A 24,189-nucleotide genomic window follows, 5' to 3' on the forward strand; every position below is an offset into this window, starting at 1 on the left:
ATATGACAACACTCTGACAACATTTTTACATTTTCCAGTTGACTTGATTGAAAGTAGATTTTTTTTGTATTTTACCACTATGGCTGATTTCATGTTAATTTGTGCCATAAAAAAGTGAATAACCAGAATCGAGAGAGAAAGAGAGCGAGAGCAGGAGTGGGTTTCATAGATAAGGAAGAAAAGAAACAAAGTTGCAGTAAGCATGCTGTGGCACTGCAGGATTTTTTTAACACACACTGCATGTATAATTATAGGATTCAATGAGAATAAAGGGCTAAATAGGGAAAGGAAAAGAAAAAGAAATAAAGAGAAGAAAGAGAGGGAAAAGAAGAGAAGAGAGGAGAAGTGCAAAGACTGCAGGCTTTCACTTCTCTGTGAAGCTGCTTTGCCTCCAGCGATCCCTCTCCCTCTGTTTCCCTCCCTGCACCTACACTTTAAGCAGAAGGCAGGGAGTTAAAAAAGGAGAATTTTTAAATGCGCTGGCCTCCAGGCGCACCCTGCCACCAAGCACATCATGGCACAGAGACAGACAGAGAGAGCTGAATTGAGAGTGAATGAGTTTTAGTGTCAGCAGTGTGAGGAGACATATTCAGTATGGTTTAGTTTCTTTGTTAAACAAGCAAACTTTTTCCCACCTGTTGTGATTTGATCTATCTCGAGGCCACCGTTTCTTATCAAAGTACGCCAAACACTAAAAGTCAGACAGAGCATTACAAAATCCAACTTTCCAGAAATATCTCCCGTATTTGTTGCACAGAGTATTGTTGTACCAAAATGAATTCATCAATTTTATTATACAGTGTTCCAAAAATTAAAGGAAATTTCCCAGAGGTCTTCAATTGGATTTAGGTAATGTAAGCGTGGAGCCCAGTCAAGTCCTTTGACCAACGTTACAGGCAATGTTACAGACAGCGCAACTTTCTTCGTGACTTCTTTAGACTCTTTTACGTCTGGCACATGTGCTCACGGTGTACCTGCTCTCATCTGTGAAATGCACAGGGTGCCAGTGGTCATTAACCTGCTTCCAAACGTCTCAAAACCCTATCCATAGAGGCAGCACACTGCAACCGACAAGAACAAAGGATTTGAACACTACAGAGCACCTCCAGAAGTCTCATCATATGGACATGTTATGGCTGAGGAATACAACAGATATTTACTGAAGACAATCAGAAAGCAAATTAAAAATACCAATGAGCAATTTGTTTTCACTGGCTTCCATGTGAGAACAATTGCAGCTGACATTACAGTTTGTGCGTGCCACTGGTGAGGGGATCAACACCTTATTATCTGCACATCTCAGCCTATTTATCTATACCCCCTTATACATGCCGAAGGAGTTCGTGGCTGTCTTAGCTCATAATTGGACGAGAGGCAGTGTACACCCTGAACAGAGCACCTGTGTGCTAATTATCAGCATGAAATTGGTTCGTAATATTGTTTCTACATTCCCCCGTTGGACCGTGCAACACTATTGGTTTAGTGGTTCGAAATTAGAAGAGAGTAAGGCTTTGCATTATTGCTGCACATGGAGAAACAATCATTCAGAGGAGGAAGCAGAGAATGGCGATGATCATACTATTGCTGTTGATGCTCCTATACTACACATCAGTCCAGCAGTTGTCAGCTGTGTGACATTTCATCTCACTAAATGTGCCAAAAGCTGCATAATATAAGACTTTTTCTCCAGTTTGGATTTCTCATTTCCAGAATCTGTGCATATGAGCAAAGTTAAGCAACACTTTGAGACATTAGGTCATTCCTACATCCACAATATGTACTGAGGACTATAATTCAGATGGAATACACAATCAGATGGCAGAGCACTCACACAGACATACACACAAACCAACACATTCGCCTCGCTGCTTTCAAACAGCTTTTCTTTTTCTTTCTATGTATTACACTTTCATCTTCCATTCATTTCCCCAATTGCTTGGCTGGTTCTGCTGCAGTGGTGTGTGTGTGTGTTTGTGTGTGTTTGTGTGTGTTTGTGTGTGCGTGTGTTTGTGTGTGTGTGTCTCTGGCTGACTTATGGTTTCATTAGCTGCAGCAGAGGAGAGCCTTGTAATTGTGGCTGAATTATAGAGATGGGGGTGGACACCACCATGGGAGCTCCTTGGGTTCACACACACACACCTACACACACACACATAGCTGTGTTATGTGTGTACACATAATCTACAGTTACAGTACAGTTGAACCCCCCCCCCCCCCACACACACACACACACCCCAATTACTTTCTCTCTCTCTCTCTTTCTCTCTCTCTCTCTCTCTCTCTCTCTCTCTCTCTCTCTCACACACACACACACATTAGCTCAGCAAGCTACAAAGTGAACACACTCATCGATCAGCCCACCACCTACTCACTCGCTCATTCTCCAAAGTGGGGTGTTTCCCATACACACTGTACACTAACCATGCTGGAACAATCTGCTCACTCTTTCTGTCTCCCATACACACACACACACACACACACACACACACACACACACACACACACACACACACACACACACACACAACTTCGCCCACGTGGGAGAGCCCAGCAGCAAAGAACATGTGGTAGTGGGAACTCAGCAAAACAGCTTCAGGGGAATAACTATCTGTGTGTGTGTGTGTGTGTGTGTGTGTGTGTGTGTGTGTGTGTGTGTGTGTGTGTAGGTGTGCGCGCGCGCGTGTGTGTGTGCGTCCATGCAGGGCTGATGAACGAATCATTTTTGGGAAACAAACTGCATTTATTTAAATGGAGGAAGAAGAACAGAATAATGAAAATAAACGCCACCCTGCAGATGTGTGTTTGCACGTGCCTGTGTGAGTGGGAGCACGTGTTTGTGTGTGTGTGTGTGCTACACGCACAGGGGGAGCTTGCACAGCCTGCCAGTCATTATCATGCCGTATTACTCATGTAAATCGTGATATGCCTCCACGTCACAACTCGACCGCCAAAAATAGCTGCAGTGACATCGGTGGGCCTGATGACATCATCAGTGGGTGACGTCACATGTCTCCTAGCATACCGATTCAAAGTATTAGCATTATGTATACGCATTCAACATTCTAATTATAGGAGCTAGAAGGGTTTTCAGTGCAAATCAGGACTCTGAGGGTGTGCGCCCTCTGTACCGAATTTTAGACCTGACTAGTGAGGACATCTATTCAAAGTCATTATATTTTGCCTTATCCTCACTTGTTCACCTGGCTTTTTATGCTTTAAAAATTTGTTAAAGGTCATAAGTGTAAAATAACTATATATATATTACCTTAAATACTCTATTTTACAGAATTTAGCTCCGCCTCACCCAGCACATCAATGTATTAAAGTGAGCTACATCCCAACATGAGTGCTTTTTTGTATATGACACATTTTTCTAATCAACAGTTTTACTTACAGTATTAATTAATAGCAATAATATATAGTTTCTCCTCATAATGTATACTCTAAAATTTGAATTGTTAGGTGCGTTGGGAGGTTTGTGGTGTAGGACTTACAGACTGCAGTTCGGCATGGATGGCTAGAGGGCGTGAGTGAAATCAGTTGAGCTGAGTGTGTTAGAGTAAGAGCCAATGTGTTTTCAGTTAGCCAAAATACTAATCTTGGTAACAGCACCTACTATACTGAGCCCAGCTGCTGAAGACGATGTCTTATATCTTTCAGTTTAACTCATTTTGTCCACTACAGAGGATATAATGAAGAGGCTATTTTAGATTTTCTGTTTGTGATGCTAACTTTTGATGTAAATGGTTTTATTGATCCAGTTGAACAGCTTACATCATATTTTACAAAATAAATTGTACAGTTAGCTGACTGAATTCAGAATAATTCAGCTTATATTTATGTAGCGCCAAATCACGGCAACCGTCACCTCAAGGTGTTTTATATTGTAAGGTAAAGACCCTGAATTAATTTAGCTACGTGAACACCACTGCTCTAATAGTGTTAGCTAGCTGGCATTACCTGTTTTTCTGAGGCAGCTGCAGAATAGCTACTCTGAAACCGACTGCTATGAACGTTGTTGTTGTTATTATTGAGAACAAAATCTGCTGGCAGCACCTTGTAAAGTGTATTGTTTTTGACAAAGCCAGTCATTGCCCAGGTCTCATTAGTTTAATATATACTGGTAGGAAGTAGAGATGGACCGATCTGATATTACGTATCGGTATCGGTCCGATACTGACCTAAATTACTGGATCGGATATCGGAGAAAAATAAAAAATGTAATCCGATCCATTAAATATCACGAAAGCACCTCACAAAACTTGCAACACGCCGTAACTCACCTCAGAACGTTAGCACGTCGGAGCAGTATGCATCACGTGATAGAGCGGCTGTGGCATGCGGGACCTGTCGGTGGTCTGGATAGCATTTGGAGCTTCGCTAGCAACCCAGCATTTCATCTCCGACAAAGTTATCCCGAGAGAAGTAAAGCAAGTGTGTAAGTCCATCTCTGAATGTTTGTAAAGCATTCCTGCGTTAAGCTTAACAAACGATATATGGAGCGACTGCCTCTCCTGCTGCTACTTCAATCATGAAACTGCTTAACGATCAGCTGATCGGCTTTTCTGTCGCGAGTCCGTGTCTCTAGTTTGCTTTTGGCCCACTTTGCACCAGAAAGAGGAAACCAGCGGCTGAACAACAGCAGCACGTTTAAGCTTGATCAGCTGTTGTTAGAATTTATTTATTATTACTTTCTACTCGAGGATCTTTTTTCTACGTAGCTGACGCTGGTAACTGTGCAGGGGCGGATCTAGCAAAGTTTAGCCAGGGGGGCTGATAGGGCATTAACAGGGAAAAGGGGGCACAAAGACATACTTTTCTTTCTTATTCTCATTTAAAATGTCTAGCTTTTAATAAATAATTATCTGACACCCAAAGTTTTAATTTGATGTAAAATGAATAGAAGTCAATTACTGTATATAGTAACTATTAAGTCTAATATATATACCCTAGTAAGCTATAGTACTTTTTCCCTTTGGGAAGGTACCATCTGTGCAGTCTGCAATTTTGTTGAAGAAAGATGTTGAATCTATTTAATATTTCTTGAAAAATAATTGATTTCTGTGCATTTTTTTTCACACTGCATCAAATTAAGGTTGATTACGTCGATTAAGCATCATGAGGTGGAGCGTGAGGGGTGGTTCCCTATTTTTTATTTATTTATTTTTGTTGTTGCTGGGAGTTGGAACCCTATTAGTTAGGTTGCTTAATATTTATGCTAAGTACTCTTTAAAATACCAGAATAGGGAGGATGGAGCAGGTTTAAGTTTATTAGATTGATCAGTATTGCTGAACTATGAAATATTTTTTTTTTGCATACAGGTATAACAGAATAGCTTTAGTGTAGTTGTTGTTTTAAACTTGAGTATGAACTTATACAAAATGCAGCAAGATATTTAAAAAACAGTTTTGTTGATTAAAAAACACTATATCGGATTCATATCGGTATCGGCAGATATCCAAATTTATGATATCGGTATCGGACATAAAAAAGTGGTATCGTGCCATCTCTAGTAGGAAGCCTCTGCCACGCAGACATGGCTAATTTGTCGACTTCTAAAAATCTTCCTGATTTGTGCATATCAGGAGTCACAATCTTCCACAATACCAGTAAAAACTGACACTTTCATATGTTATTGTTTGCTTTATCTGTAGGTTCCATAACTCCACTACTAGAGCTTAGTTAAGGTTAGGCAGTGGTTTTAATGGTTCTCATAAATGCACACAAATGTGTGTGTGTGTGTGTGTGTGTGTGTGTGTGTGTGTGTGTGTGTGTGTGTGTGTGTGTGTGTGTGTGTAACTCTGCCTTGTTCAAGCCAGTTAGGGCCAGTGCTGAGCTGTTAGCCATATCTAATCCCATTCATCGGCTCCATGCATGACACAGCACACATAGACACTTCAAAAGCTTGCACATACACTGTCTCTCTCGCACACACACACACACACACACACACACACACACACACACACACACACACACACACACACACACACACACACACACACACACTTTGTGTTGTATGCTTCACAGCCTTTCCCTTTTTACTCTTTCCAACTCTGCAAACACACACAGCTGTAGTGGCCTATGCAAAATCTGTGAATTATAGACTTCATATGTTTCAAATTAAAGCCTCAACACACATAACTCATATGATACCCAAGTCAGAACATTTACTGTAACATGTCCACAAAGGCACATCAGTACACATATAGCCACGCACCGTGGGCTTCGGATTTCCTCAGTTTTAAAGCCAAAATGGGATCAATTATGTAAGAATTTCAGGAAATAAATATAGATAGCTTTTTTATCTTTGTCTTGTTTTTGGATATAGTGAATGCACATTAATCCACCTTGATGACACCAAGAAACATGCTGTCACCTAAATCTGTTATCCAATAAATGCAAGCTCAGGTTTCAAGGACACCGTGAGTTCATGTGCAATAATAGCAGACAGTGCAAGACATATTATGGACAGAAGGCTATACATCAAAACGGTTTTATATAGGACATAACAAGCGTCTCAGCAAGCCGAGGTGAAATGTATGTCCTTGTATAATATCTGTTTTCAAGTGACCCACAAGTTCGGATTTTGTCAGGTGCATATTTTTGCACAAGGTTTCATAAAAGTCGAAGTTCTGACCAAGAAGCCGGCTGTGATTGCCTTCATGGTTTCTGCACAGCATGAAACAGACCAAGGAAAACCCCAAAGTCTTCATGCATAAGTTAATGTTTTAAAATTAAGAGATCTGAACGAAAGGAGACGCCGGTAAAATTTTCCAGGAAAATGCAGTTGAGTCACACAGAGAGAGATTTCTGCATCGACAGTGGTGCTCTCTGGTTTAGATGGGTACATCGTAGGGCTGGGCGATATGACCCAAAATTCATATCTCGATATTTTTTAGCTGGATGGCGATATAAGATATATATCTTGATTTTTTTTTTTAAAGCCATAAGTTAAGAACAAAAAGAGAGTTCTTAGTCACACTGTGTCCCAGATGTCACACGGGCACTTTTATTTACATACAGCGTAGATGTACATGAAGAAATTACTCAAAAATAAATTATCAGCATTTATTAAATAATCATGGTCCATAAATAAAAGAAAACAATGTTGTTTTTGTGCATAACAAAAAGCTCGCAATTGTGCAGTCAAAATGTAAACTAATAGACGCTGAGCATAATAACAAAGAGACAGATTTCACAGCTGCACCACGTCTCTGAACAGGTGCCATTTGTGGTCCTTATACACACACAGTACGTATCACTCCGCGAGGCTCCTCCTCGGTAGCCGTAATCCTCCGACAATCCATCAAGTGGTGTAGCTCCGTAGCTTAGCAAAGTCATATTAAAACATTTTTTGACAGATTGCCGAGCGCTGTGTACCACATAAAATCGGTTCGCGGTCAGTAAGCACAACCAGAATTCATACATAAGGCGCACTGTCGATTTTTGAGAAAATGAAAGGATTTTAGGCCGTGCAGCCCCTCCTGGCTGCATGTCGTTAGCGCGGTTAGCTCGTTAGCACGGTTAGCTCGCTAACACGTTGACGCTGTCCAGCCCCACGCACGGTAACTCGCTAACGGAGATTTTCCGCTTTCATCTTGTCATTGCCTGCAGGTGAAGCTATGGGGGAGGCGGAGTTGTGTTCAGTGAAGGAGAGGCGAGGCAGAGTAATGTTGCGTAGAGACAAAAGTGGACGAAAGAGAGGCAAACCTGCGGCTCCACAAGTATAATTATAACGTAACATAGACTATATCGATATAAACGATATTGTCACATCTTATATCTCGTATGAAAATATATCGATATTTTTAAAAAAACTCGATATATCGCCCAGCCCTAGTACATCGGCAAGGTAAATCGTCAGCTCTGTCCTCTATATTATGCTATGCCGAAGAATTCTGGTGGCAGATCTGTCCTCTCTCTCTGTGGCTGATAGTACAACTGCTGCAGGACGAAGGCTGACTGCTTGCTCTTACATAACCACATGTACAAATTCACCCAGTGAGAGGAGACCTAAAAGGGAGGGGGGCAGGGTGAAACAGCTCAGAGAGCAAGAGACTGAGGGAGAGAGACAGAAAATGCCCTTGGGCAGAGAGAGAGGGAGACAGAGAAAAGGAGAAACAGTGTGTGAAAAGAATCTCTAACAAATAAAGGAATCTATGTATGCACGTGTGTGTCGGTATCCGTTCACCTGATATACTGCAAATTTTGACAGTGTTTTTCTCCGATTTACTAGAGCCATGCTCATGTGTTGCCTAAAAGCTGTTTTCTGTTGCACACGGGCACCTATGAGGCATCCCGGGCAAAACTTTGCTACATAGCAATGTATGAAAATGTATGAAACCATAGTGACCGCAAACCCGAGTTTCTTATGCTGCAGTCACGCTCGGGAAAACAGTGACTGGAAACTGCAGCATGACCGGAATTATTACGACTGTGTGGAATGAAACTACAATCTCATTTCTTCTTAAATAGCTGCTTTGGAGAAGGGGATCAGATCAGCCACCATTCACAGTCAGTTTCCGGACATCTTCGAAGCCACTCTGGTGCATCGAGATGGTACTAAAATGGCAATATAATGGAATCAATTTGTTATCAGTCTGTATCAATTTGTCATTGAATGGGGTCAATTTGCAATTATATTCAATCTGTTTGCGATAATATGGCAGTTAACTGTGATAAATCAGTGAAAATTCCACATCTCCTCCTGTCTGCTGAAAATCTGTCGCCATATTCACATTAGATAGAAATTCATATTAACTATTTACATTGAATCCTGCAAGAACCTCCTAGATTTGAAACAGAAATTCTTTCTGATGTAGTTGCTGCAGGATGGTTATTTAACTACAGACTGACACAGGCACTGCGTCAGACTATTTACAGGATAGGGCAGCACGGTTGTTAGCACTGTTGCCGCACAGCAAGAAAGTCCTGAGTTCAATTCCACCGTCAGGCCGGGGTCCTTCTGTGTGGAGTTTGCATGTTCTCCAGCTTCCTCCCACCATCCAAAGACATGCAGTTTGTGGGGATAACTGATTAATCTAAATTGCCTGTTGGTGTGACTGTGAGTGTGAATGGTTGTCTGTCTCTGTGTTAGCCCTGCGACAGACTGGCGACCTGTCCAGGGTGTACCCGGCCTCTCGCCCTATGACAGCTGGAATAGGCACCAGCACCCCCCGCGACCCTGGAAAGTATAAGTGGAAGCGAATGGATGGATGGATATTTACAGGATGCAACCAGCTGAGTTGAGTCCCCTGCTGCAAATAGCCAAATGCAGATGAGTTGCGCTCGCTGGTGCAACCTGATGCAGATTGATCACAAGTGGAAACGCGTTGGTCAGTTAATAAAGTTGTTCCTCTTTACTTTTAAGTGTTGCTGGAGCCTCTGCTTTGTACATTTATTAATTATACAGCAATTATTTGCAAACCTTCACCAATCTGTCTGAGAGTGACTACAATCTTTTTGACAGACTACATTGTAATTGTTTTGGGAGCAGCTTGCCTTCCATCAGATGACCTGTGCAATCATGTTGCCATCAAAAGTGGTCACCCCGAGGGTCAAGGGAATTCCCTGCTTAACTTCTGGGTAATTAGTTAGCTGTCCCTACTATTTGCTATCGATTGCCTTAATTCAACTTTTGAAAACCTTGCATCAAGGCACTCCTCTAGTCTGAATAACAGCATATTAATATTAGTCTGCTACTGTTTGAATTGTTACAGAATGACATCTGACATTTCTGCCCGTCTCTGTGCTTCTGTACACTTTTTTATTCATTTCAGTTCTGGAGCTGCACAACTGCTGCACTTCATTAATCTGTGGACAAATCCCACTCAGTCATGATGCAAGAGGTGTTATTTAGTCCGTTTCCTTTTTTTTCTGTGCAGTGAATCTCAACTTAAAAAACCCATCTGGGACAGATCATGATACTGCAACAAAAACAGGAAAATGTTAGGGCTCGTTTGCTTTCTCCTTCTTAATTTGCATCTTCGATGTGGTCTGTGATGTTAGTCCATATATCACCACAAAGCTGCATTCAGACATGAGAAGAGCAAAGATTTATTTCACACGCATGTTTTCAAAACTGTTGGTCAGAGCTTAATGACTGATGTGATGTGATATTACGACAGAAAAAAAAAACAGGTGAAGGTAAAATACCTGCATCAATGATCAGACGTCCTTTTTCTGTATAAATCAGAGTACCTGAGAACAGCTTTGATGTTTCAGGATGTATTGAGGAAACCAGCAACCCCAAGTCAGCAAATATTGAACTCTATTGTTTCACTCCATCTCTCTGGCCGTCTTTATTCAGGCTTTTGGCAGCAAAACAAAGGGATGGAAATTCAAGGTGGCAGAGGTGGGCTGGGATTTACAGATGCAGCACTTGAAGGTTAGCTTTTTGAAGGGGAATGGTTAACCATCTACATCGACTACTGTATAATGAACCCAGCAAGTTCAGTTGAGCAACTAGTATGAGACTGTGGCTACAGTGGGAAGCTTTCAGGTGGGAATGTGTATGAGCAGAATAACAGAGGAAAAGATCTTGCATTGATAAACAGATGTTGCATCATTTCCATCTGTCAAAATGTGTCATCATCCACACTTTACATTGTTATTGCTGTAATTTAGCTGACACTGTTAATCAGAGTGACTTGCAGTGAAGCGGACAGTAAAATAGGCTTTGATTACCATATCACTGAAGAATTCAGGAAGCCAAAAGCAAATAGTGCAAGAGTCAGTGCGTTAACGCATTTATAATAGTTACGTAACCTGGCAAACTACAAAAGTGGTGCTCAGATAGCAAACAGAATAGGAGCAGAAGGACAGTTTGTGCAAATGGTGACAGTTACAATTAAGCACTTGACACAGTGATGAATTTCAGCATATAATTACAGCTGAGTTCAGCATTTAACTGTTTTACCTGACTTGTTGTCAGGGTTACAGCTAATGACTATTCTAATTAAGCTAGGTCATTCTCGTTGGACAGCAGTGGTTACATCTCATTACAAAGTCAACGTTAGAAAAAAAATTACATTCAGTTTATTCATGCCCACGTGCATGTGAAGCCTTATTAACTCTTACAAACACGTGTTTGTGTTCGTATGGTCAGGATCAGTTTTTCCCAGGCCTAGAATTGCCTCGTTATATGTGTTTATACCAATTTTAAAATTAGAGATTCATTATGGAATTTACATAATAACCCATCTGACATTATTAAATGGAGGATTAATTATTAATTAAAGGGAGGAGGGAGAGTATTTTCTAGGCTTTTCAACCCCTGTTTCTGTAGAAAAACCTCTAGTATCACAAATTAGGTCCTGTTTTACCTAAAAATATTTTGTGTTAGCCGTGCAGCAGACTGGGGACCTGTAAAGGGAGTACCCTGCCTCTCGCACTAAGACAGCTGAGATAGGCTCCAGCCCCCCAGCAACCCTACCAAGGATAAGCGGAAGAGAATGGATGGATATTTTGCGTGACTTTTAACAAAATTTCAGGTTAATCTTTTACTGCTACCATATATCAAAATGATTCAAGTTTTGACCTGAACAGTATATAAGGAGGACTCAGAGCGGTGATCGCCCAGGAGAGCTGATGGGCATGATGGCATCCCAGGGGCTGTGGTCAAAGCCTGGCAGGGATCCTCGCCAGCTTCTTCAAACTCTCCTTGACTCATGCCACTGTTCTCACCTGTCTGAAGGCCTCCACCACCCTTCCCATCCACACAAAGACTGGTATAGACAGCCTCAACGACTACACACCTATAACCCTCATGTCTGTAGCTATGAAGTGTTTCGAGCAGCTGTTTCGCACATCAGAGACTGTATACCCCCCTCCCTTGATCCTCACCAGTTTTCTTACAATCCACATCGGTCCACGGAGGATGTCACCACCATCACCCTTTACAGAGTGCTTAGCCATCTGGAGAACAGGAAGAGCTACATTAGGATGCTCTTCGTGGAGAATCCCAGACATCCTCACCACCAAACTGGACCACCATCAGGTCCATCCTGACACCTGCTCCTGGATCAAAGACTTCCCAACCAACTAGCCTCAATCAGTCCAACTCGGCCCAGTTCACCTACAGGTTTTTGGGCACCCACATCTCCGCTGATCTCAAATGGACCCACAACACCAATGACCAGAAGCTCCTGCTGGGCTTCTACCGCTCCTCAGGGCCATTAGTGACAACAGGACGGCTGCACAGAGGGTAATTAACACCACAGATACTTTTTTTGGCTGATAGGTCAGAATCTTCTGTCTGAAAGGCCTCAGAGAAAGCCTTATGGCATCGAGAGAATTGCCGCAACTCACTCCCTGCTGTTATAAAAAAGATTAACTGTACACTATCCAGTCTCAAACTAGCAAACTTCCCGTGCCACACTGTGCGCATCCGTTTCACTAAACCATCTTCAAACTTTTGCAAACTTTTAAAAACACAAAAAAAGATTTTTGAGTGGACATGACAACAAACTCAGTTCCCTCGCTTCCCTGTATTCCTCGCTCTACCCCACAGCCTCCATCCACCAGCTGTCAGGCAAGCGTGAAGGCCTCGGTGGAGATGGACAGACATATGGATGGAAAGCAAGAGGGAGGAGGTGAGGGATGGCTGGATGGATGGAAGGAAGGAGGAGTAGGAGAGGTGTGACCCACTTAGCAGAGCCTAGAGTATTTATAGAAGAAAGTGTCCTAATTGGCAAGCCGCTGGGAGAGCAACAGCGCTGTACTGCTACCCTACTCCTTGTCCTTCACCTCCTCAACCTTCCCTTCACTGAGCCATGTGCTTTCTCCTGATGCACCTTCCTCCTGTCCTCTTTCACCTCCCACAATCTTTCTTCTTGAGGACTTTAACTATTTCTTCTTCCTCCTCTTCCATAACAGTGAGATTCCCCTCATTCTTCCATTCACATGCCTGACCCCTCCTCTACTGAGTCTCTGCTGTAAGTGTACACTGCCCTCCGTAGTTTCTCCTTGTCTCTGACTTTCTGCCACCTCTTCCTTTTACCCTCTCTACGACAAAAAAGTGTGGTTTCTCATCCCAGCCCCTTTCCCCTCTTCCTTTGATCTTTTTCCATTTTTGGCTAAGTGTGCTGTCACTCAGCCCACATCCTCACTTTCCATCCTTCATTTAATATGTTTGTAGGCTTTTCAGAGAGTTCATGATAAAGACACGAGCAGTGAAAGATAACTTTAAGATCAGATGTTACTGACTCAAAACCAACTAAAACCAGAAAGCATGAATAGGTGACAACTTTGGGATTATTCTGGGATTATGAAGGAAAAAAAGACAGACTCACGTAAGAAGTACTCTGAGGCATCCGCCTCATAGTCAGCATCCTCAGGAAAGTGATCTATCTGCTTGCACATGCCTTTGAAAGAACCTGTGAGAAAGAAAGAACATATTACAAAAATCAGCACTGACAAAATCTAAAATTGCACGTGTAAACATGCGTTTATGTTTGTGTTCGTCTGAATGACCGAACGCAAGAAAACTCAATTTTCCCATTTTTTCCTGCATGGTATCGCAGATTGTATCAAGTCTCCAGTATTCTGCTCGGCGTCTGTATCAACCCTTCTTTGGGACAAAAGAGATGAGACAGGGAGGAGAACTTTGTCAGGAGCTTTGAAGGAAACATATCACAGAACAAAAAGTGACAGACAAGGAGAAATAAGGAAGACGATTGGAGGAGCTCAGTCTAAACAACTCAAAAACGCAGGTGGGAGGGTGAAGAGGAGGCACGGGGAGAGCAAAATGCAAATGATAGACAGGAAGAAAGGATAGTGCTGCTCATTAAGAGAGATTGTGTGTGTGTTTGTGTGTGTGTTTTTGGCTTAGTGCAGCTCCTGTGGTAATTGTTGTACCCTCCTAAACCACTGCAATTAAATGGCCCCTTGTTAATTGGCGATTGAAGGACGAAAGACTAGCGCCGGCTTTCAAATGGGCATCGGCTGCGCACACAAGCACACTCTCACAATATGTCTCACACTTCCAGGCGTGCGCGCGCGCGCACACACACACACACACACACACACACATTCACATACTGTAGCATCAGCCCTGTTACCACGAGCCTCCCTCCAGCCGTCTTTTTCACTCATCGCTGGGGGAGTGTTTGCTGCTAAACTTGCATTTTTATCATACCTGTGGAGATAATAACCATTTTATAACAAAGCCTGATAAAAAAAAAAAGTGAAAAAAGAAAAAAAAATCATGACAGGACTCCAACAACAGCCTGTTTCATATTTACATATCTTTAATACACCTCAGAAAACTCTCAGACAAACAAAGTGTTTTTCATCAAGTGCACTTTGATAGATACATTAAAGAAGATATTTCACGAGGAAGCGGCGCCGAAACCTTTCAGAGTCCTGCAAAAACACTTTCATCTTTTCATAATTTCAGCGTGAACTGCGTGTAGAGCGCCGTGTTGAGATTGCGTTCGCTTCCTGAAAGGACCGTGATGAGTGACAGCGCACTGTGTTTCAGCAGAAAAGTTTCACATCTGAATGCCCCTGTGTCTCACTTGCTTACAGTAATTGTTTGTTGGGCAAATGCGAGTCGGTACTACAAAGTTAAAAATACTGCAATCATGCTGAGTGTGCTTCACAGACACACTCACTTTTCTACAGTAAGCGCCGATGACTAGACTTTAAAATGATGTCATTTCCCCTCCAGTGGACGTGAAGGAGATATTTAGCACTTCAGCGCAGCCTCTTAGAAACTGTTTCTTTGTTTAATCAACAGAGCTTTAAAGGATGGTGGTGACAGCTGCATTGTTCAAGTTACATTGGTAGAGGATAATCTAAGAGCATGAAGAGTGTGACAAATGAAGACGTGAGACTGTCCTCCCTCAGAAAACAACACCACACATTTGCACGAGGTTTTTTTATATGACCCATAAAAACCTCAGTGTGAATAAGAGCATGTGTAATGTGCACTGAGCTCTCCAAAAAAATGAGGATGCCAAACTCATTTTACCACATACAGCCCACTTTGATCTGCAGTGGACCAGACCGGTGAAACTTTCTGTTAGTATAAAGGTGTTTAACTGCACGTTTAATCCCTAAGATGTCTTAGGATAAGAAGAAGAGATGCAATTTCAACCTAATGTCTCAGTTTTATAAGATGATAAAGAAATGCTGCTGTAGTAAGCGAAATAAAAAATTCCAGCTTGGCCCTTTGGGATTGAAATAAGAGTGTAAAATTACAGAAACAGCTCTGCTGGCTCATTGCCCAGACTGCCCTGTCATTACAAAGAGGAAAGTTTTTGTCAAAACAGAAAAAAATGTCCATTTTAGTTATATATTTGAATGTGGACACGTTGTAAAAAACAGACACTTCTAAAGTAGATGTCATTTAATTGTTTATCTGTTACCTTTACTACTGTGGGGGAGGTCTTTATCAGCAGAACAAGCTGTAAATTTGATGAAAATACAGTTAAAATCTAAAATTTATGTCCTCCTTTAAAAGTCCGGTGGGCCGGATTGAAGTCTTTTGTGGTCTGATTGTGGTCCCCAGGCCTTCTGTTTGACACCACTGCTTTAACCTCCTAAGACCCGAACTCTTTCATGGCATGCATTTTTGATTTCTCTTTGCTATGTGGGCTGATTGGGACCTGATGAATGTAAAAAGATTGAACTTTTTTTTTTTTTTACCTGATTTTTTTGTCTCTGAGAAAAATGAAATCCACATATGAGGATATTTGTTTTAAATTTCTATAGAACAGTGGCGGTATAATGTCCTCGTACGTGGATATCAGGCCTTTGTGGAGCAAAATTGAGTATTTTGGTCTAGACGACCCAAAATGTGATGTCCACATATGTGGACGCCAGGTCCTAGGAGGTTAATGCATTAGTCAGAGATCACTGATTTGATCAAGATTGTTGGGGGCAGTAATTCCAAACTAAAGAAGCTTAAACTAAACTTGGCATCATATTCAAAGAACCTGGGTGTGACGTAGGTATCTTGTGGGAAGTTTCTGATATCTGAAGTGATGTGCATATCTTATGTTGTTGTTAGCGGTGATTACATTACTGTCAAAAACAATAAAGTTTCTGCAGTACATATGAACAAAAGTAAGTTTAACAGCTACCTAAGAAAAGAAAAGAAAAAATAATGTTTTGATGGTGTCTCTCTCCCTGAGTGCCCCTTGCTGAGTTCCTCCAAACCGAAGACCACGCAGATACCCTGCTAATATTTGCTGGATTGTCTCAGGGGTGTCTTTACACAGCCTGCACTTGGGGTCTTGCATTGTGAGGTAGACCCCAACCTCTGTGGAGCTTGTACTTAGAGCTTGTTCTGTGCTGCAATGATTAATGCCTCTGTGCTGTCTTTCAGTGCAGCTTTGTCCAGCCACTGGTAGCCATTCAATTTCAGCCACTTCTTCTATCTGCCAATGATCCATGCCATGCTGACGTCTATCCTTCCTCACGTATTCACTAACATGCGGTCAGTTGTGTCAGTCTTCCTGATGTACTCATGGATGTTTGTTGTTTCATCCTGGATAGCGGTACATAGTGGTATATATATATTCATCATTTTAAGATACGTTATACGGTGTCTTTCTTGTGTAGCTGGGAGTATACAGCCACGGCGCTGTTAGACTGGTACCACCATTTCCTTTAACTTTAATAAAAGGACTTCTTTTTTCCCGTGTTTGGTTTTCTGTATAAATTTATTGGTTTGATCTCTGGTGTCTTCAACCCACATCCCACAGCATGTCAAACACATCAATTCGCACACACTCACAGCTATGTAGAAACTACATTATATCTATTCTTCCTTTGCTGCTTTCTCTCTCTCTCTTTGCCTTTCACACGCTCCCTCACTTGCTTCAACACTTGCCCACCCACACTGCACCACAAGCACATGTAATCTGGAATTGGATTTTCCCTTCCTTCTCCTTGCTTTCGCCCCCCCCCCCCCCCCCCCCCCCCCCTCCCATCTTGCTCTCCTGTCTGTCTCACATACATGTGCTCGTACCCTGAAGACCAGATTCCCATTTGAAATGAGCTTGCAGCTCAGCCCGTCCTCTGGGCCTCCCTCTCTCTCTCTCCTTTTTATTCCTTCTGCAATTCAAATTAAGACCATGCTTTACTGTCTTGACTGGGAAGAAACCTGTGCAGTGCATTTCATTTCTTGGCTGATTCTTTTTTATGAATTTTGTATGGGCGCTGGGGGTTAAACACATGATTCCATGGCCTCTTTATTACATACACTCATACCTGTGATTATAGAGCAATATAGCACAAACAGGATTGCCAGCTTTCACCCATCAGAGTGAGGCTGTGGAGAGAGAGAGGGGCTTTGAGCATTTGGCTCTATTCTACTGATGCCACATACTTAAGAGCAGGAAGGACATCTCAGCACAATGATACCACAAGTACTTCACGGGTGGATATTAGCCTAAATCTACATTCTGTCTTATTGATTTCACGTGTGAAGATAACTGATCAAACTTTGGTGAATTATGACACAAAAACATGTGTGAGACAAACTGGAAATATATGAAATGAGTACCTTTTCATATATTTCCAGTACCTTCCTGCTCACACCGTCTATAGTGGGAGTGGGGTGCTGCTGATCTCATCCATGGATATAATAAAGAATTATTCGAAGATCTCAATGCCACCGAAAGACTTTCTGTAGTAAAAGCACAGTTCGGGAACAAGAGGGATGACTCGCCCATCACTGTGTCTGAGGTCACCAAAGTAGTCAAAAAAAGACTACTTATTATTTGGGAGGCGGCTCAGTGGAGCTGTTACTCCTCGATGTGGAAAGGAGCCAGCTGAGGTGTTTTGGGGCATCTCCCTAGGATACCTCCTCAGTGAAGTGTTTTGAGGATGCCTCACCGGGAGGATATTAACCTGTGAATCCAGTCATAAGTGGCCATTCAGCCCTCAAACCCCAGTTTGAGCTAAAACAGAGTTGGCTTCTTGGAGCTGGATAGAAAGAAAAAAAGGGGAAATGATCAGCTTCATAGCAGTAAATTTGGTTTCCATGAAACTGCGAAAGGTCTCTTTATGAAGCAATGCTGTGTATTAGCAACACAAACCTCTGCTAGCAAACAAATCCGCTTTGCATTCATTTACGCTCATTGTGTATTCGGCTTTTGTCAGCTTTGTCATCGTGTTGAAACAAACTGGAGTATTTTTTGATGCTGCAATACATCAACCAATCTTTCGCTCAGATAAAAGAAAAAATGCAGACACCTTTGTGCCTGCTGAGAAATCCCCATCTGAGAAACTCCTCCTCTTCCCTTCTCCTCTTGACACAGCCATCGTAATGACGCGTCGCTCTTACAAATTGCCCCTTTTAAATTATACATTCTGCTTTAAACATGGAACAGATACTATTATTCTGAGACCAACCTAAACCTCGGGGGTCAGGACAGCTCTGTCACCCACTTATGCTCACAGCAAGAGGGGCCGCTGTGTCTCACAGAGGATGATTTATACCAATAAGAGGAGACCCCGATGACCCCTTTGCTGTCATAAGCCAATTAGAATCCTGCTCGCTGACCGACCTGGTAGCTGTTAAGGATAAGTTAATACAGTATGATGAAACACTAGAAGACATCCTTTCATGAAGCATTAACATCGTAACCCACTCGGCGAGATACGTGAAAATGTGTATGAAGAGTAAATGCCCTCCTCTGAACCGGTACTGTGTCTTATGCAAATAACTCGGCGTGTCTTTATTCCTTTATGCTAATTATGGCTCAGTCTGTGTGTTAAAGTGCCACTAAAGTAATCCCTCAGTGGCAAAGGTGGATGAACATCAGAGACCTCAAAGCAGATGTGTTGCACAGCAAAGGTGGCTACCAGCTCAGTTCAGTGGATTACAAACACGGTACACAGGAAATGTGCTCCTTTCTTTTCTTGATCTATTAATGTAAATTCACCCAGGAGAACATTCATCCCTGCTTTCATGCTTTTGTAAATATTTCTTTGTGTTCTTTAGGCTCCTCGGTTGTTCCGAATACGAACATTTTAGATTTTCTAAAAGGTTGCAACAACCCCACCCATGAACCCTTAGCAGAGATGCTTAAAACGCTCCCTAAACGCCCCACCTGCTGCATCTGATCCACCTATCTCCCCAGTCTTTGACTTTTAGTGGCATTAACAGAAAGGAATTTAAAGTAAACATACAACTAACTACAACACATTTAATCTCCCTCAGCTACATCATATTGATGGTTTTCTTCTATATTAACTAGTGGGTTAACAAAGAATCCGATTGTTCAGTGATGACGTGACGAATCCTACTTCCGGGCCTAAAGTAGTCTGCGTTTAATATGGCTTTTGTGTTGTTAACATGTTTAATGTTTTGTATTTTCTTCTATTTGATCTCAAAAAGCTCCTAAAACAGTCAGTGATCCCTGTTGACCTCCATAGGCTTTTATTACCGCTAATCATTTATTTAAGCTCAGTTTTTAAAACCTTAGGATGTAACTACAGCCCAGCCCATGCAGCAGTATATGAATGACTAACCTCGTATTGTGGATGGATTATCTCAGTTGTTCTCCTGGCTGAAGTTTGGTCCTTTTACAGCATCCTGCCATGCGATTACATTTGTTCCTGACTACCGACAACACTCACGTTAACTTTTATCGAGTGGGAAAAAAAAGTTAGCTTGTTTATATTATGCTAACATAGCTGTGTCGCTAGCGGTCATGTAGCACAGCATTATATACCAGCTAGCCAAACTTCAGTAACCCTACAAACGTCACTGCTGTTTAGTTTTCTGTCTTCATTTATGCTGGAAGTGATAACAGAGCTGTACGTTTTAATTTGTTTATTTGTTTAATTTGTGACATGCTATATTGTATTTAGATAGAAGCTAGCGAGCTAACTTCCTGCTAACTTCTAACTCAGTTAAATGTCATAAATTCCGTTTTCATGGATGCCTGGATGTTAAACTCAATTGTTACACCTGGTAGAGCAGAACGCTGATTATTTTATTAAAGATGAAAGACTTTAGACAGTTTTTCAACTCTCAGTAATGCCATAGTGATCGTTTGATATATGGACCTGCAGCGGAGTTTAGGTCCAGACACGGCTAGTGACGTCAGACTGAACAACCGGATATGACCTTAATTATTAATAAACATCTGCAGTGTGGCTTATATAATTTAACCTTCTGAAAACACCGTAAGATTTTCAAAGACATACACTGGAGTTGAATGGGAAGGGAGATGTCATGGTTTGAACCATCTCAAAAACATGTTTGTTAGTTAAACCTGTTTTGCATTGTTAAATGTAAGGCTAAAGATCGCTATTGATCAGACGCCACAAGTGAAAGATTCATACTGGTGGAACATCACTATATGGAAACATAAACATTTTAATTGTCGTTATTTAAATCCTTTATAAAGAGCACCTCAAATATTAACAATTTGAATAAGCAAACATAAGGAAATACACTTGTCCATTTAGTAGTGAATATTTTATAAACCCTGTTAAGGTTTCTTTGTTAGACGATTAAATTCAGTTTTATTTCTATAACACCAAATCACAACAACAGTCATTTCAAGGCACTTCATAATGTAAAGAGCCTACAATAATACAGAGAAAACCTCAAGAATCAGATGACCCCCTATGAGCGAGCACCTCGGCGATGCTGGGAAGGAAAAACTCCCTGTTAACAGGAAGAAACCTCCAGCTGAAAAGTGGGAAGTTAAAGATAAGAATAGAGCTTAACTTCTGTGCCCTGTAACTTTACATCATAAAATTTAAGAATAAAAATATTTTGTTGCTTTGTTCTGTTGTGAGAAACATAAATATCTGTGCAAACTTTCACCTTGCGGGATGTTACTTGCTTAGCAGAGGAAGACAGAGAACCCGGTGCACCCACCACCCAATTTTCAATATGAGAGGATAAGATGATAAGACTTGCTTGTGAACATACACCCAGGCAGCTGTCATGTTATTCAACTTACTATTGCTCTTTAAATCAGGCCTACACATGTGTAGCTGGTTCCCTTGTACAATACTATCACAGCAAATTGAATAGTATGCAGATTTCCAGAGCCTTGCATTCGTATTCTCCTGATGAAATTTATATCACTTGTGCTCGTGTATGTGTGTACACGTTACAGTTCAGGTCATGACCCAAAATCAGAACAAGTCGGGAGACAAGAGGATTACCAGGGAAAGTGAAAATTGGATCAAACTGGATTGTAACATATTGTAGTAGGAGACATAATCAGGTTTCTCAGCAAGTCAGGGTAAGCAGCTGCTTGACTCATTAAACCCCATTTCCTGACTTCACCTCATATGAAAAATGCAAAATGTTATTTCTGTACAAACTCAGTTCAAAGAGGAAAAAGGCTTCATTTTCTCCTACTAGTCCCAAATGGTCCAAATATAATGATCCATATAAAAGGAGCTCAGACAAAATTCAGTAAACATGCGGCCAGAAATGAACTCTTCATGCATTTTAAAACTTTGATAGAGAACAAAAGGACTGAAATGACTGAAAAAGCCTTCAGTTCATTAAACGACTTCATTTTGAGCTGTATTTCATTATAATCTTTGAACCCGCACGGCCAATTCATTTCCACGCAATTTCAGCACACGTCTGGCAATAGACAGACCTATTAAAGATAATTGTAATAAATGTGGAATTAGATTCTCACCCTATTTGTTCTAACTAATTTAGAGTAAGCAATTACTTTTCCTACCAGCAGGCATGCACAAGTGTGCACACGCACCACATAAATTACTTTGATGTCTGGTTGTGACAGAGAGAACTGCTCGGGTTTGCTCCTGATAAAGAAGCCTCCATCCCGACTTTGATTTTTTTTCCCTTTTTTGTGACGGGGAAGTAGAGCAGCCTGTTGTCATGTGGCACAAAGCAAAAAGGAGCAAATGACTGGTTAGTGATAATTTGGCAGATCATGGCGCTGTGTGGTGGAGGTCACCGTAGCGTCCAGGTGGTCAGAGAGCATTTCACAAGTGTTCACACTTTTAGTCCAAATTAGTTCATTGCTCAGATTTCCCTCCGCGTTTAAATGACTCAACTTGGGTTAAGTGCTTCTGATCAGTAGCAGAGCAAAAGCCAAGTGGACTAACGTGGGTAAACCAAGTGTGATACAGTAAATGCATCCATCCATTCGCCATATCTTTTACTCTGTATATGGCTATAGGGGGTTGGAGCCTATCCCAGCTGGCACAGGGTATATCGAGGGTGGGCAACTCAAGGCCTCGAGGCCAGAGTCCTGCACGTATTAGATGTCACCTTGGGTCAACACACCTGAATCAATGATGATTAGTTCATTACCAGGCCTCTGGAGAACTGCAAGACATGTTGTGGGGGTAATTTAGCCATTTGAATCAGCTGTGTTGGATCAAGGACACATTCTGCCATCTGCCATTGCTACAGCTGTGTATCCTGCTACAGTGATGCCAGCGGAACATTTTTATCAATGGCCTGTGTCACTTTTCTTTCAGATGTTGAAGGACTCCTGTTGACTCTACAGGACTAACCTGCACATTGCCAATAGATGCTAAATAATACCAAGCACAGCTCAGTGTAAAGCCTATGGATCCAGATGCCTCAGTATGTGAAACCTTGGAAAGAAGAGTGGACCCAGCCAGAACCGTCAGTCTGTGGACAACAGTGCTGACCTTCCAGGCTGCAGACAAGACTGGATGTTTAAATGACATGACTGTGTTGCTGCAGCTGCATGCAGAGAAGCAGGCAGAAAAGCAGCTAAACAGGTGAAAGAAAACCAGTGTGATCCTTGGATGACTAAGAAATATCCTGTTTTGCCAGTGTGTCCAAGATGCTGTTTGAAGCGAAAGGCAGATATATATAGATATATAGATTCAGTTATAAGCTGTTAAACAGACTACACTGAAGTTGTAAGGAATCAGATTGCATCTCATATCATGCAAAGTTTTCAAGTTTTGCTAGATATGAAATCCTGCAAAATATAAAATACATCAAGTAGAAGTCAGTCATGTAGTTAATAAAGACAAATTAGCGACAGCAATAACAGCAAAGTTGCAATTTCAGGAGACTTTTTCATTAAAGCAGTCACTTAATTAGCAATACTGGCATTCTAGCAGAAGGAACACCTTAAAATAAACAAGCTGCTTGTAGAGAGTTCATCTGTAACACAACTTGGCATTGCATGCATTCAGTAAATAAACAGGGCATATGGTGACATTATATCTGTGATATAACATTTATTTTAAACTACTACTGAACACAAACATAGTTAAGCCTTTGGACTACATGGTTTCAGTGTTGGTGAATTGTGATGACACACAGCGTCTTACAGAAAAGTCATTTGTGATTTTAATCACTCAGGCAGAGTCAGTGTATTAAAGCTTAGACCATAGTTTAGCTTGTTTATAACAGCTCACATCTTGGATATCTGTTTTTTATGTCTCTGATTCTTGTATAAACACATTATGTAGTGCTGTTACACAAAGAATCCGTCAACAAATGTTGATATTAACTGTGTCGGACACAAAAATTGTACGTCTCAAGTAATGCGTATGCCTTCAGTCAGATATACTAATCCAAAACTGTCATCTTCTGCTATCACGTTTGGATTTGCATTTACGGTACTTTTAAAAAGTATATACAGGGCTTCACAAATTGCCACAAAAACAAGAGAATCCATGAATTATTAATTCATGGATTACAACGATAAATATATTTTTAGCTTTAAAATATTGTCGTTGATTAAAGGATTTGTGCATAACTGGTGGATTCACCATTACAGAAACATGAAAAGTGATTTTGGTAATTACCAAGGCTGTTAATGTGGGATAGCAGTGGCAACAACCTTACATTGGGTGGTGCTTGTGACCCTTTATGAAATTGTTCATTTTTCTTTTCTTTTTAAATGAATGCCAAGCGGAGGATTCAAAAGCCCATTTTACCCAATCAAGAATCAGCCTGATTCATAATGAAAAATTTCTATTTGTCATTTGTACACAATGTTTGCTGTATAAGTTAAACAACGAACTTATGGATGATATTTCTACTGTTGCGATATATCATCAAGCTCTTGGTAAGACAGATAATATTGGCATTTAAGGAAATATCCAGAAATATCCACATCCAGAAATGCATACACTATTATATATTGTACATATATTTATTAGTTTCAGGTTGGCCATTCTTGTATTTTGCTCGTTTGTGTTGTTGTGTTTGCACATCTCTGTTGCTT

General features: G+C 41.3%; 1 protein-coding gene across 1 annotated transcript in view; it reads right to left on the reverse strand.

Moving 5' to 3' along the window:
- The window catches only part of LOC146667015 (voltage-dependent calcium channel gamma-2 subunit-like), a 66,885-nt gene that overhangs the window by 9,859 nt on the left and 32,837 nt on the right, over positions 1-24,189 (reverse strand). Inside the window, exon 2 of the mRNA XM_085408403.1 lies at positions 13,297-13,380. Coding sequence (XP_085264529.1) covers positions 13,297-13,380 — 84 coding nt within the window. The remainder of the gene's footprint in view (positions 1-13,296; positions 13,381-24,189) is intronic.

The sequence above is a fragment of the Rhamphochromis longiceps genome, linkage group LG6, assembly GCF_057381845.1.
Source record: "Rhamphochromis longiceps isolate RC_006_pf linkage group LG6, R_longiceps_female_GT1.1, whole genome shotgun sequence".
Lineage (NCBI taxonomy): Eukaryota > Metazoa > Chordata > Actinopteri > Cichliformes > Cichlidae > Rhamphochromis > Rhamphochromis longiceps.